The following is a 16,762-nucleotide window of genomic DNA, read 5'->3' on the forward strand; positions in this document are numbered from 1 at the left end:
TTTTGCATAAACAAACTTCTACCCACCTGCACAACTTCCCACAGCAAAACAAGATTTTTCAAAAATATCTACATTTTCTCTGCAATAGTTCTACTTCAGTAACTGAAAACCTGCATTTTTGGACAAAGAAATCTCCGATCTATAGTCAGATGGAATCTTACGGAGGCCTTAAGGAAACCTATTTTGGGTCAGATCAAATAATATTTTCCTGGAAACAAACCATGAAAGAGTTTTGTAAATTTACTGCTAAACGTCTGACAATATTTTCATTGAACTGATGCTTCACAGGATGTTAGATATCAGGTATGAACTTTGTTGAAATTTCTCTCAGTTGGGCACAATTTTTGCATCACTCTCATAAAGTGGGATGGCATAAAAACTCTTTCCCCACTGTTCATGGGAGAGACACCTGAGTTATAGAGGAACATCCTTCATGGATATAGGAGAATATATTTGCCAGTTACTAACAAGAATATTAATGGAATTACCTATCCCTCTCCCTGCACAAGAAGTGGAAAACTGTGTGCCATTGTCAGAAAATGCCTTTCTCCATCAATTACAGAACCACAAAGAAACATGTATTTCAACGCTATTCTTTGACAAGGCAAAGTGGTGTAAAAATTAATGGAAAATTGAAATAATATCCACCTCTCCTCTTAAGACAACTCTTAAAATACTTGTGCCATTTGACCTGCTACCTGAAACATCAGTGATCTGTGTTGGTCATCTTAGAAGTCTTGATTCTGAACTACATGACAAGTAATATAAATTTTCAGTTGTATTTCCTGAGCTGCAATTCAGTATATATTAATTCTCTCTTGATTCTAATGATTCTCTGCCTGAACTAGTACCACTCAAGTTTTGTGCTTCTGGTTCTTTCTTACCACATTTCTTGACTTAGACTAAATTTCAACAAACAAGTTTTTGGAGTTATTCCAAAGTTACCATCATGGTCTGGTCTTACCCCAACACGGAGCCAGCTGAAATGCAGGACACAGAAAACTAACCTTGCAGACTAAGTGAAAAACCCTGCAACCAACAACAAAAAGGGAGCCAGCATCCTAAAGTACCAGAACTACCCCAACCGCTCTCCACTACCCTATATTTCTAAAAAAAACCCCAAGACAAACAAAAAACTACCAAAACCCCATCAAAACCAAAACAACCCCCACAATTCAGTGCATGACCATATAATCACTTTAAGCCAAATCAGGGCATTACTTTGACACTCTTCTAAATAGAATACCCCTCAATTCCATTCATTCTTCTTAAAGTACATCTAAACCTATTTAGTTCAGGCATAAAGAACACATGCTACTCTGACCTTTTTATTTAACAATAACTAAAAGTTATTTGCAATGTTATACCTACAAATGGACTGAAGGTTCACATCTAGAAAAAAATCTAAGAGATGAAGGTGTCAAAGCACTTAGACTTAACAAGTTCTTGAAGATGCCATACCCAAAAATTATATTAATAGAATGCAGCTACTGTTATTATAACTGATGGCTCAGTAGCCCTTTTATCTCACCAATAATCTGTTCCGTGACTATGCAGCATTCACAAGTCATTAAATTTCATAGTTTACTTAAAAAGCATTCACTAGTTGTAGCACATTAAGAATGATGGATCTTTTGGGTCTCATCTTCCTATCATTCACAAGCATCAAAATAGATTTGTCACTCCGTGGGCCAGGGAATTGCTAATTTTTGATTAAACTTGCAGTCCTGTCCCAGAACTTAGTACTAACAGCTGGTACTTGTGACTTGAAGCAAAGAAGAAGTTTCTTTACCTGTAAATCCTACACTTTGCCACCGAAAGAAGTTTCTGTTCAATTTGCTATGCAAGATATTTGTTTTCCAAGTTTTAACTAGCAATGTATTATGCATTCTCAAGCAGTTTCTCTGAAGTTTTCAAAGCAGTGAAACTGCATACACAAAATAGCATTTAATACCTAACTTTAGTTGCTGCTGATATAGAGTGTTTGCATGTTTTTGCCATTAATATTTTACTTGCAAAATCATTTGGAAATTACCACAGAACAGTTAAACATTCTTGAGAATAACTCTGCAGAGTGCATAAAATACTGCATTAAATCCAAAGCTATTTTTTAAACCTATCATGACTTGCATTGCCGCTGACTGATCAGTCAGCTCTTTACGTAGGTTGCTTTGATTGAAAAGCATATTTTTGCCAAGGCAGAACTCTCTCACTGCCTCTGTTCCTGAAAACTTTGGGTCCCCTTTGACTACTACCATATGGCATAGTTGTATTGTTGTCATCCACTGCAGAGTACTTTACTTAAAATTTTGGAAAGAGTGCTTTGGTGGTGTTTGCTGCCACCTTGAGTTCTAAGTCATTAATGGGGAAGTTTGCAACAGTCTGTAGGAAAAACGACTTGATACAAATGGTGTTCCGAAAAGAGCCTAAATAAATACTACTTCAGGCATTACAGAAATGTATCCTGCTTTGAGATCTAAAATAAAAGAGAGAATCCATACTACAAATAAATCCCAAGCAACTCTGCTCTGGTGGTTTTCACTGTTTGCTTGTTTTGGTGGGATCAGGAAATGGACAACATTCCTGCACAAAGATGTATTATAAACTCATGCAAGATGCCAGAAATAAAATATCAAAAAGTCAACCCCTGTGTAGGGAGCTTTTGCTTTCAAGATGAAAAGAAATTTTTAGAGAGAGAGAGGGAGAGAGAAAGTACACAAGTAGGAAAGCTTGGAACAACTGCATAGCTGTTGCTGAAAATATTACTGCCTAAACCTCATATTTTAGAGTGGGAATTATTTGAACTGAAAAACCTGTGGGTTTTATTTCCCTCATTTTTTTCTGTAAATAAGACTAGACTTTTGAGAAAAATGTTTTAGCATCTGTGTTATTCCTCTGTGCTCTTCAGGAGTAAAAGTAGCACAGGAAGTTGTAGATTCCTCCGGGCTTGTGTGCTATAAACTATTTTTCCCTTCCTTGAAAAAAATCATGTAGCCACAGATTTTAAAATGCCATCACTCTGTGATTTTCAGGAACAACTGTTATCAATTCATATCTTACTTAGGTCAACTAAGTTGGCAGAACAAGACTGGCAGAAGACAGAAAATGTGCCTCCAGCTGGCAGTTTTTAAACCTGCAGTGGTTCAAAGAAGCTGAGAGCCTGATGTATGAAAGAGCAGCACTTAAGGCAAAAAGATGAAAGATAAGTCTTTTATGCTTCAATGTGCATTAGAAATGGAAAAATGCAAGTTTTGACTGTGCTGCTACATGAGAGCATTATTACTGACATGCATTTATCCAGGATTATTGCAGTTGAAATGCAACTCGCAGCAAAGAAAAAAAATAAATCCAGAGACCATGCAATATATTTTCCCAGAGAATTTAAATCGAAACTGAATTTATTGCTTTTCTATAGGAAATAGCTTTTTGGTTGGGTTCATAAATGAATGGCTGGAATGACACTAATATTTAAAGACTAGAGCTAGCGAGTGGTTTTTTTTTGGTTTTGTTGGTTTTTTGTTTTTTTGGTTTTTTTTTTTTTTGTATAATTAAGGGTCAAAAGCAAGTTTGGAATGTATTGGAATGCATTTTTCTGTCATGATTAAGAACACTGTACTATCTTACTGAAAAAGTTATCCAAAAAATTGTTACAAATTCAACAAAGAACTCACGTATAACATGACAAAGCTATAATTTTATCAAGCATTAAAAAAAAAATCATATCTAGTTTAAAAAAGAAAGACTGGAAAAAATTCTTTCTGATCCAATCCAAAAACCCTTAAGGAAGTGCCCAATCTCCATATAATTTCTTATTCAGGTTGTAATTTTTAGTATGGTATAACTAATTAAGCCCACAAGCACTTTAAAAAAGTTATAGCTTATGTAACTTCTCATGTCATTCACAATAGAGTTCTTGTACACATTATTTCTTTGCAGAGGTTATTTTCTACAGCATAATCATGTATTCTAATGTTTTATGTATCAGAGAAGAATGTGAAGGTCTCTCACCTGCTTGCTAATGTTATATACCCATATTTGATGAGATTTTAAAATTTCAAAATTATATTGTTCTATTTCCTGTAAATCTGAAACTCCAAAAACCTAATTTATATTTATACTCCAAGAAGTGAGTATGTTCTTGCTGAATGCCATGTTAAAAAGTCCAGACTGAGCTTAATTCAGTCTGAGTTAGGGGCTGAATTTTAATAGCAATACTGATTGATTTTGTTTGTTTTTAAAGAGACATATTATTGAGCATTACAGCAGAAAATCTTTAAGACCACAGGGTCCTCCTAATAATGTACTCATACTGGTATGTAAATTAACTTGATCAAGACTTCACACAGTGCAAGGACTTTAAAAATCTTAAAGGTATAAAAGGCTAGGCAAGTTTTCATTTTTATCTAAGCACAAGAAAATACCACAATATTCCATAAAGAACAAATATATGTATTGTAGGCTTCTTTGGAATAAATGTGAAAGCAAATTAAAGATTTAAAAAAACTGGACATATTTATTTACAATACAAGAATTTACCAGGGATAGAAGCTTGTACAGATGAGTTTTCTATATACAGCAATTCCACCAGATGCAATCCCAATCATGAGATCTAGATTATGGAGATCCTAAAAAAGAAAAATACTGTAAGAACACAGATGCAGTTTATGTCATTCAGATTTATCTACTAATACATTTATTTTCAAGCTTTCTATATCTAAATTGCTACACTTGAAGAACAAAATCAATGACATTTTTGAGTTTTGTCCATCTCTTTCCTTTGATGTTATCTATTACACATTCTAAATATTATTCATTCATAAAAGTTGTAATGTTCATCCTACTACCCTGGACGTTCCTTAGGTCTGTATCAAGAGTAAATTTGCAAGTCTAGCCTTATTAATTTCAGGAAAGAAGCTGAAATACTTCCCAAGATTAGTCAGGTAAATGTCACAGAATTTTGGGAACTGAACAAAAATTGCCTGATTATGTGCTGTTTAAAAAAAGAGAGGAAATAATTCCTTACTTTTTCCTAAAAGGTCTTACCAAGAAAGACTGCACAGGAGGTGACCACAATTATGCATATGAGAATATGTTGGAAAAATACATGTGCACATGAATATTTCATACACTAAATGAAATCCATTATTAACTAAACCGAAAGGTATGCATTAGCTTAACACATGCAACTGGGGAAAAAAAAAAATCATAATTTTACAATCCTGTCTAGGTACTGAGATACTTAAGAGAAAATACATTCTTCCATAGAAGCAAACATTTGAGTTAAAAAACAAAACAAAACAACAAAAAGGCAGAGAGGAGGATGCTGAATGGTCATTTTGAGCCTAAATCCAGACTGATGTTAAGGAAGTTACAAACCTTGACTTCCCTTTTCTTATGATCAATACATACTAATGTGTTATTACATAGATTTCTAAACAGAGATAAATGTATACATAAATCCACGTAGCAGAATCCATTGTTTAAGATATCAGTTTTGACACAAAAGCAATTTCAGAGTGTTTTTGAAGGACAGCCAATGGTAACAGATTCTCTTAATGCCCTCAGTAGCGCAGTTGCTCCTCTAGATGGTACTCTGGGCTCAATTAATATATGGCTTTCCTCCATGTCCAATCCCAATTTCTTTATATTAATAAGGTACAGAGCATGTAATCTGGCAATACTGTGGAAAGTCTACAATAAATCCTTTAAAAACAGTTGAACAGCAGTGTGATACAGGCCCATGAATGAGGGAAGTCCAACCTAATTTGCAAAGCACAATACAGGAATCCAGATCTGACATCCCAGTATTTTAATACCTGGGAAGAACAAGGTATTCAGGAGATTAACTGCCTACAGTTTAGCTGTTTCTGCCTGATATGGCAAACTTAAAGCAGGGTAGAAAATTGCATTATTAGCACTTTGAGCTTGCTCCAGGTTCCTGTTTTTAAAAATCAATACTATGAAGAAAAAGACTCTAAAAGTAAAACCTTAAAATCTACATGATTAAGTAGAAATAAAGGATTATCTAAAACACTTGATGGGATTAATTAGGCTAAACTACTCTATTTTCTCCAGAAGCTTTGTCAGAACAAACTTCATTCCTTACCCTCCTCTGCACCAGCCCAAACCACTAATCTCCATGTTATTTGTTATTATGAGTTTTCTTGTACTGAGCCTAAGAAACACAAAAATCAAGATGCTGGAATAGCATAAAGAGAGGGTCTCTTATATGAAATATGATATTGATGTACAGTTATTTCTCTTGCAAAACATCATGTTGTTAAATAGCATAAAAAAGAAATAACATGCATATATTTATTTTTAAAAACAGGTAACGTGAAGATAATAATAAAAAGGTTGTAAAGAGAAAAAATTATAATGCCAGGCATCTAGCTAGTTAAGTACTGATTAACATTTGATTTAATTTACAATTACCATTTTGATTTTTGTAGATATGGAAATAATATTGATTCAACAAATTTTCTATCTTCAACTCTCTGAGTAAAAATGAAAGATGAGTTGACAGCAAATTAATTATTGAGCAGATGGGATTGTGGTCCTGAGTGAAAAGGAGAGTAGAAATTCAAGATACATCAATATAGTTTTAAGATATTGAATTCACTCTCTTGAGTCTCCCAACACTATCGCATATTTTAATATTTTAGCAGTTCAGTTTTTCATAAAAAAAAAAAAACAGAATTGTTTGCAGATGAAAACTGAGCTCAGATTGAAATTGCATGTTTAGTAAGTTGCTAAAAAGAAAGCTCACACTTATGTTAAATATTTAACTTTCTACCATAAAACAAACAAACAAAAAAAAAAAGGAAGCTATATATCCATCTGCTCTTTAAGAAACATTATCCAAAAGTATCCCTCTCTCAACCACCAGTACAGGAGCAGCAGCTTCTTTGGGCCATTAGTATAAAAGTCAGGTGTTTCCTGGTTCTTCTGACACACAATCTAAGAGGAACAAGATCATCAGAACCCCCAGAGCTAAAGGCTTTCACAGACACACAGTTTAATTAGCCCCTGCTAAATCTGGTCAAGGCACTGGGTGTGACAGAACTGGAAGGATGATTTAAAAGCAGTACTGAGAGCAGGGAGAATATCAGGAGGCACTGTAAACATCCCTGCCAAAGCAGGGGCAGGACATAGTAGCCTCTGGGAAGAAGCAGCTTGTAAACCTTCACTATAAACTTCTTACAGGCATGTTGGGAGCAAGATCAACCCCGTGTTGGTTGAGAGGTTTGCCTCATGGCATTCAATCCAAACAGGGACTAGCAACTGATGTTTTGGAAAGACAAAACTTCAGAGACAACCAGCTACACCCTAACAACTCCTCTTCTCAGCTTCAGGTCATTTACAGCTAGAGGATTTCCTGGTTTAGAAGCTTCTTTTATGTTTAATGGACTGCAGTGACTGACTGTTCCTGATAGCTATTTCACCTTGGGCATCCATTACATCAGAAGTAAAACTTACAGTTCAACGACAGCCTTCTGGGAAAAGTGCCTTTACTAAAACCTGTCTGTTTTTAGGTAGACTGAAGATCTTGGCTGTTCACGTTCTCCATGCTGTTCACCTGCTACAGAAGGCTTTTCCTTAAAACAATTATGATTGTTATCCTTCTCTGTACTTTCCTTTTGCCATTACCTACTCCGAGATAGGGAAGGGAGAGGAAGAATGAAGCTCAACATTCAAATGGTATCAAAACTCAGTTTGAAAGGTGGCATGATATTTTCTGGTTTGGGCTCCATTTCCTTCCTAGCACCTTCTAAATGTTTAGATGTCTAGTTCAACTGAGAAACCAGATCACTTCAAATATTTCATCCTTAAAAAACCTGAATTTCGATAAAACTATTATTTTGAATTGAAACAGAAGCAAAATGGTCTGCAGCAAAATTTCATTTAGCTGAAAATGTCTGAATCCAGTCTATTATCACTACTTGACTTGGCACTGGTAAGACCACTACTGACATCCTGCATGCAGTTCAGCAGCCGGCAGCTCAGGAAGGATAATGGAAATTAGAAGAGCTTGCAGAAACAATATCCCATTAATATTAGGAGACTGGTCACATAGCAGAAATCTTAGCACTTATGTTGGCTTATCAAAATACTAGGCTATAATAGAAGTTTAAAGACAAATATCCAATCAAGTTAAGTGCATATAGTGATCTCAAGTGTAACACTAAGAGCTTCTTCAATAAAGTAGAAAGGTGACAGATGACCCAATGAACAGACTATACAAAATCAGATTTAATAAGATCATTTCCTTTCCTTTCTACTTTTCTCCATTATTAAAAAAAGTGTCTACCTTTTGAGTGCTGTATTTCATGAATATGAATGTAATTACAGTGGCTTCATACAGAAGTACTTTAGGAATTTCTAGAAATCCAATGCAACACGCACTTATTTGTGGTACCAAAAAGAAAAACAAGAAAATATGCTGAAGGAAGCAAATTATTCATTCTATTCCTTCCTCATCATTAAAGAAATTAATGAATTTTTCATTATAACTCTTAGTGTCAGGATTATTAACAAAAGTCACAAAAATGTTAAGAAAACTAGAAGTCATCTTCACCTAGGAAATCAATTATCTGTAGTACACTTCCTTTTTACACGACAAGCCTTACACCAAAACAATTTACTATTGCAAAGAAGCACTAAAGGTAACTTGCACATTAGGATGCAACTAAAAAAGCATATTGGAGATTCACTTAACATCAATAGTGTAGCCAAAAAATTAAATTGCATTGAACAGTGAAATACTATGACATGTCTCTTATCAATGAATACCCTGTAGGCGAAATATTTCAAATACATTTTTAGTGGTCATCTTTCAAGTTGTTAAATACTTCTTAGATTTACCCTGGAATCAGGGAATACAGGAATTTAAACAAAAACAAACAAACAAACAAAAAAAACCCTCTATATTCTTAACACTTAGGAAATTAGTGCTAGAAATTCAGCGAAATTAAACTCTTGAAACACCTGCCAACTAATAGCATTAAACAGAGCATTTCATTTTCTCTTATGCTAAGAAACTCAGAAACCTTTGTAAAATCAGAAACCTAATGTAAAAATATACTGCAGTAATTAAATAGTTTATCTTAAAAATATTTTGTTACACTTTTGAGGAGCTCTAGCTTATTTGGTTGAATTTCCAGCATCTGGAAGGTGCTGGAAGGTCATACAGCCTTCCAGCAACCTGGAAGGGTCACATAAATTACTGAAAAATTAACCAGCTCTACTTAAAAATAACACATGAAAAAGTCAGTACTTAAATATTACCTTTTTTTTTACTGCTATTAATTAATGTAAAAAAAAAAGCATATAAATTTACTTTCCAAGGGAAAAATTACAATGTAAACATACTCTACCACTGTGCAATTCCACTCCATAGAATTCAAGTGTTCTTGCTATATTTATATAGCAGGACTCTGCTTCAGATTGCTTGAGGCCACTACAAGAAGGGAAAAAATAATAACTATGAGCCATAGACAAGTCAAAAGTAAAAGATATTATATCATATTTATTCCAAATGCATAAAACCAGAAGAACGCTGAAATTAAATGTCTCAGAAAAAAACCTCACATGAAGTAGTGCCATAATTTCTTTACTGGTGAAGGCCCTGCTAAAGTACTCCCAAAAAATTGAGTGAATTACACAAGATTTTATTACGTTAGCCACTCTGGACCAGCTCTTTTTATAAAAATCTTTGCTATCTGTTATGTTCAAAGGGACAAGGAAACAATTCCCCTATAAAATCTGACCTTTTAGTAAGAAGCTGCATCTATAAATATTGTATATTTCCTAGTCTCTTAGAAAGAATTCATGTAGAAGAAAGATAAGAAGCATGAATGCACTAATAAAATAAAGGGGAGAGATCAGATTAAAAGTTAAAGTTATGAAACTCACAAAAGAAAAGCCATCTAAGTTTACCTAAAGTCTGTAAGTCCTAAAATATTTTTTTCTCTTGCAGGTAAGACATTGAAATCATAAAAGCATTTGACCTCCTTGTATTCAAGTAAGCTTCTATAGTACAGGTAAAAACAACTATTTGCTAGATAAGCTTCCCAAACAACATGCATAAAATTACATTAATCAAATGGAATTTAGGTACAACCTGCAAAAAGCTGACAGAACATTGAGTTATATTAAGAGCTCCAGCATCTAATACTTCCAATTAATATCCCTCTTTTAAAATGCAAAGCCATCAAAATACAATGCCCTGAAACAGCCACTCTAGGAAATATTACATCATACTGCAGAAAGTTGAAAGCTACCTTGAGCTGGAAAGCAATGGCCAGCATGGCTTGAGGATGGCATAATATCAGGAAAAAAGAAAGCAAAGATGAAGAAAACTGCTGTTTATCACAATCCTGAGCTAAACTGGTTTCTCAGAGCTACATGTACACTGACCATTGTCACCTTGATTCTGAAAAACTTCAGCAGACCCTATATCTTTCACTGTGTCAGAAAATTATAGAAGCAAATAATGTGAAATGGCCATTTTGTTATATGAAAGGATGCTGAATATGTTTGGAAGAGTATATTAGTGTCATTTCAAATAATTTGATCAAGTACTTCGTTCAGAACACTAACAAGATATGCCTGTACATTTTGATTCTCTATTTGTACACTCCATCTACACCAGACCAGTCATGCCTTGGGTCTTGAAGGGCTAACAAGTGTCTCATAGACTTAGGTTTTTTACTCATTGTTGTTACACCCACCTACTCAATTAGAGGTGAAACGAAACCTTCAGGTCCCTAAGCAGATGGTAATTATTCAGTGAGATAAACAGGCAAGAGGAAATTGGTCTCGATGTTCCAATTTTTATAGTTGTTGATACCCAAGGACTAGCTAATTTCATCTGCAATATAAGCATCCTATTTAGTTTCAAATGCATTCTTCTCTTCTAACTGATGGCTGGATCTAGCAAGCACTGTGAAAACCTTACCAGTTTGGACACTATCTGCATCCTAAGATCTCGGGCTGCTTATGTTACTAAGCAAAACACAGCAGTAAAAACCACATTAGAACCAACTACATACAGAAAAATCCCGCTATGGATTTAGAGATGAACACAGAACGAAAATTTCCAAAGTTATACCAGTTCAATATGACAATAGCTCCTTTCTTAAAAGCTACATACTGTCCACTGAACAGAGTGGCATGGAGTTGTTCAGGGAATACTTCCTCAGATTTTGAAAAGCAACGTAAGACCTAGGTAACAAAAGCTTTGCACTGAGTTACAACACGTAACTCAAGACATAACTTGTCTCAAGTCTGTATTTCAGCAATTCAAACCTTTTTCTTTTCCATTGTGGAAGTTTTCCAAAGGATAGACACTAAAGAATGAAAAAAGCATAGATGTTTATAGGGTTGGCTTTGAAACCCACTAATAAAAGAATACCAATTTCAAAGCTATAATAATTTACATATAACCTATATGGTTTACAGCAGTATTTTTTATTCCAGATGAGCAGAAATCTCATTCCAAAGCAACAATGTTCTCTCAAAGGGTAAAAAAGTAAATTCTTCCTTTCCATCTTTCCTTCCCAGCAGCTCTGGTGAACACCAGAACCATTCTTGTCAAGTATGTTCTTGGCACCGATCTAGTCAAATTCATGTCCGAGACACACGAATGCCAAAGGAGTATGCAAGAAATACTGCCAGGATAAACAATAATTTGTCTGCCTCTCCTTGTACTCTAAAGTAAATTGGCCTTAAGAGCTAAGTTTCAAAATACATGTTAAAACAATAAAGAAAAATTTTTTCCAGATCAATTTACTCAGTATATTTATTCAGACGTTCAATTACCAACATCTGTGTTAATTCCAATACAGAAGTTAAACTTCTCAACCATGAAGGCTTCACACCACCAAAGACACTCAATGAAAGCATTGATATTACTGAAAGGACACAGAGAAGAAAGGAGTCTTTCCAACAGACACCACCACACCTTAGTCTGGACCAATGCGAACTTCTGATCTTTCCTCTGCAGAACATAACCAGTTTTATATCTCTTTAGTGCTACCCCAGCACTAAATAACAACCAGCCACTCCAAGACTCTTCAGAAACTTCCCTCAGTGGTCTCCAAGGTGACTGCTTCCTAAAGACAAGCAGGCTTATTCATTCGTGTCTAAAAGTTCCCCTCAAAAAACTACTGAGCCTACTGGAAACTGCCAACTAATTTGGAAGGAGTAGAAGCATCAGCAATTGTGTGCCTGAACACAAACTGTTCAGAAAGCAGTCCAGATTAGTGTCTCCAACAGAAAGGACAGTTGGAGTCAAGATTTCAGTGGTTATCTTCTTTTGCCCCATAAATGACAATGCCTGCTCTAGATAGCTAGGGAGCACACGTGAAGTTCAAAACTACTCACGACACCCACTAGGAGTAAAAAAACCAGAGGGAAAAGCAAGAGTATTGAAAGATGAGAAAAAAACAGCTGAGGGACATTAGGAAGACATGAAAATGGAAATATTTCAAAGTATAAATCAAAGAAACTAAGAGAGCGGGGAATTAGCTCTGCTGCAGTTAAGATACAGACAGAGAAAACAAGTCTACAGAGATTTGTATTTTATTTGCTCACAGACAATTTCTTAGATTGGTATATCTGCATTCAGCTTGCAAGTATCTGATCAACACCACTAATTCCAAAGCTGCAGACTTACAAGGGACAAATCAGCAGGGTCAGAAAAAATAATCAGCAGCACACTGACTGGAATAATCTGTTGCAGCCTTTGCATTACACTCAGGAGAGGGGAGTGAAAGCACCAAGTTAATTGAAGTGTTTTATTGTTATGGCATATCTTGGCGTTTTTCCACATATATAGACAAAAAACATCTGTAGAATTTGAAAAATGATCAAATGTCCTTCATGCAGCAAACCCTTCAAAAATCTAGTACAGTGTTCTAGATTGTTGCCTTTAATAATATTTAAGGCTAACTAATCACTTGGAGATTATAACTAGACATTTATTTAAATGTTTCAACAAATTAGCATTGCACTCTGAATATAATTAATCTAGCATCTCTATGATAAACCCAAGTACTTCATTTAACAGAAGCTATAGGAAATACAACTGGCTGTTGTAATGTAACTACTAAGAACTCAAGTCTTCTTTTTGATATCTTTTTTTTTTCTTTAAAAGCTCAAGAGGTAAGAGAGAACAAAAAGTTGACATTACCTGTGTTGCTCATGTAGCGTTTCTACTTTGGTAAGAAAATCTTTGTTCTGCTCCGGTATAAAGTTGTAATTTGAAAGATATCCTGAGCAATGCACTGAAGCATTATAGTCTCCAAGTTGTGCTGTTAAGAAACACATATATACAGTTTTCATAGTTAATTGGATTTTTGTTTAGAAGAAATTCCTTCTCATTAAAACACATACAAATATGGGAAAATGAAGAAATTACCAGTTATTTCCCAACAGACAAGAAGTGTTGAACATTGGGAACTCTATGACCTCAGCGAGGTAAAATTTTTTCAAAATGCACTTAACATAACTATAATCTCAGGCACTGAATGACTCAGTACTTTATTTAGTTACTTATGTAGCCTCACTTTTGCATCACAACCTGTAACAGCACCAGACAGATGTCATGTGCTGTGCTGACACACACGTGCAGCACTGTAACATCAGAGAACACCCAATTACTTCAGTAAGAGATGGCAAATGAAATCAATTTGACACATTTACTCGACTAGAACATATTAGAAGTCTTCAACAAGATCTGTCACTTAAAAAGCATCCACTCTTCACAAATTCAGGTGGAAATCACTCTGCTACCAACTATGGCACTGTCCTAGAAATTCAGCTTGTGAATTACTTAACAGAAAATGTGAAATAACTGCTAATTGACACATAACACTACAAAGCTGCTACAAAAAGTAAATAACTATGACCTGTACTAACCTTCTTTTTCATAAGGAGTATGGAATAGTGATTATGAAGCCTTGAAGTTTCCCAGAAGTTATTAGTAGGTTTTGCAAATTAACACAAAAGGAAGTAACTGATAGACTGCAAACAATTCAGCATCGAAATGCAACTAAATCAAAGTTCAAGAGCACACTTTTAGGATATACTATCAATAATATTAAAACTATTTTCCAGAAAATTAAAAAAATATATATATTTAAATGATTCAAGTTGAGGGGCATGAGAGGCACATCACAAATAACTTATACCTAGTAATTATGTAGGCTCTGTAATGCAGGGGATAACTAATATTTGCCACATATATATATTCAAACTGCATTATTTAAATGGTCCAGAAAATGGAACTACAATGATACAATACAATTCCCAGGGACATGCAGTCAAAAGCTAATATAATTGCACACCTAATTGTCGGCATCAAGAGAAATATTTAAATAAAAAAGGGAATGATGAAGAGAAACTAATTTACTTTAAATGCAGACAGCCTTGCATACTTAGTTCTTTCTTTTTAAAGGTAGCCTAAACTTTAAATTAATTAGCAAACTGCAGGCAAAGGACTAAATATATTCCATGAAAGCTAAATCATATATTTGAACATTACCATAAAATTTATCTGAAGAACAAAAAAAACCAAGAAAGCATAAAATCAAACCAAAACAAAAAACCACCAAATTAACCAAGACAGATGATGCAGAAGTATCATAAGAAACTGAAGTGATTTTTAGGAATATCCATATATTGACAAAAGTCTAAGCCTGACAATGCTATGTCTAAGGCAATAACAATAAAAGTGAAAATTTGAAACTTTTAGAAATAAGTAGTATGCTAATAACAGTTAAAATAAACCCCACAATTACAGTAGTTGATTGAAGATCCTTTCCTTTGCTAAACACTAAAACAACCCATCTTTTCTATGAAACAATCTACATCTTTAAGGTTTGCTGCAGCCAGCTTGAATTCACATCTTGCCAATGGGAAAAGACCAGATTGCCAGGAATAAGAAACATAGTTTTCTATTTCAATTTTCTTTGCAATAGAAAAAGATATTTTTACTGTAATTTTACCTTCCCTAAAAGGAACAACTGTTATTCCTTCACACATTATGAGGTAGTCTTCTTTTTAATCTTCTAAGTAGGCTACACTGGGCTTTTTCCCTCTTGCTACTAGCTACCTTAGGCCATGCCAATAAGGGAAGCAATTTAGCTTCTCCAACTCCCTAGCCAGCTGTTACAGTAGAATAGAAACATCTTGCAAGACTAATGATCTTGTGTAAGATTTAATTATCCAGGTAGGAACAAAAAAGTGAGGACATATCAAGACAGCAACAATAATAACCCATGATGCTTCTATCTCTTTACTGGATTTCTCCAGAAGAGAGAAGGGCAGGAAATATTAAAGACCTATTTCTCACCTGAGTTTCGCCTGACATATTTTCTGCTCTGATCATGAGTCAGCAGATACTCAGTGAAGATAAAGTTAGAGTATAAAAACAATAATATTTTAACCTTTCTCCATTCTAGACCACTGTTGCTCTTTAATTTGTTATAACTGGCAAACAGTATAGAGCTAAGTGCGATCAATGACGAGTCAAAAAAAAAAACCCCTGATATTTGAATGTCAGAATATTGTATTTTAGAGTTCTAGATCTAATATGAAAAGCTTTAAGGAAAGGAATGTAATGGAACATTAATTTAGAAGGCCATATTCAGTAAAAACAATATATTTTTTAATTTCTAGTAAAAGAAGAGTCCAATAGCCAAGTAGCCATGTTGACATGAAACACTAGTTCTACAAACTTTCAACAAAATAAGAGCTTATAAGTGCTTGAAACACAAGTCTTGAGATCATATATGTTTACAGACGATAGGATCTGTCTATGCCTTACTGAAGCCAAAACAAGCCATATATTCTTCATCCTTTTTTCAAAAGTATTTTGTTCAGACATCCTTCAAGGTGCAAGTGACATTGTTCACCAATTCTACAGACTTTACTTGTAAATAATAAGAAAAAGAATTGCATGCAAAGTAATAGCACCAAAACCTATTTCTGCACATGGGCATTTCCAGTAACTTCAGATACAAGAAGGGAAATGTATGAATGGCTCATTGGCTAACCATGATGAGAAATCAGTTATAGAACACATGGTCAAATTTACCCAAAAGATTGCCTACAAGAGCTATTCTTTAGAAACTGGTTAAATATCAACTTTCTATAGGTCTGAGAAGGGTATCTCATCTATAAAACTGCAGTACAGGATTAAAACATAAATCATATGACTGGTCTCCAAATCAGGACAGCAATAATGACTCTTAGCATTCTTGAGATGAGGGTGAAATGTAGTATTAAAGGCTAATGATTAATTTATGATCATATGAACATGGAGGCACAAAAAAAAATATAGTGAATCTATACAGTTTAATAAGTTTAGAAATTTTAAGTGATTGCTTACTGGCACAAAAAGAACAGAAGAAAGATGAACTTCCCAGCATAAAATGTTTCTCAACAGTAACTAAAAATTATTCAAGTATTAATATGTTTCTGGAATCAGAAAACAATCCACTACAGCAGAATTCAGTTTCAAAGAACCAACATAAAAAGGTAGACACTTACTAAAGACAGACTAAAAAGGTACATTGGAATGAGCAAAATTACACCATGTTGAAAATGGTTTTCAGAGAGAAATTCCTAAAAGGACCAAAAAACTCTCAGAAGTGAATGCTGCAAGAAGGAAAGGTGTTTTGGCAAGTGGAACCTGCATCCAAATGAGGAGCATGAACACTAACCCACTCAGTCCCTATGTAATTGTGATGTCCCT

General features: G+C 34.5%; 1 protein-coding gene across 10 annotated transcripts in view; it reads right to left on the minus strand.

Annotated features, from left to right (window-relative positions):
* PTPN3 (protein tyrosine phosphatase non-receptor type 3) overlaps positions 1-16,762 on the minus strand; it is a 156,844-nt gene that overhangs the window by 51,609 nt on the left and 88,473 nt on the right. For 9 of the 10 annotated variants that reach the window (XM_030265783.4, XM_072924387.1, XM_030265784.4 and 6 more), the window contains 3 exons: positions 13,196-13,316; positions 9,373-9,460; positions 4,537-4,625 (listed from right to left, as the gene is read on the minus strand). In XM_030265783.4, coding sequence (XP_030121643.2) covers positions 4,537-4,625; positions 9,373-9,460; positions 13,196-13,316 — 298 coding nt within the window. Of the gene's footprint in view, positions 1-4,536; positions 4,626-9,372; positions 9,461-13,195; positions 13,317-16,762 lie in introns of those variants that run through there. The other variant, XM_041714663.2, reaches the window with a different exon arrangement.

This window comes from Taeniopygia guttata, chromosome 2 (genome assembly GCF_048771995.1).
Source record: "Taeniopygia guttata chromosome 2, bTaeGut7.mat, whole genome shotgun sequence".
Classification (NCBI taxonomy): Eukaryota; Metazoa; Chordata; class Aves; order Passeriformes; family Estrildidae; genus Taeniopygia; species Taeniopygia guttata.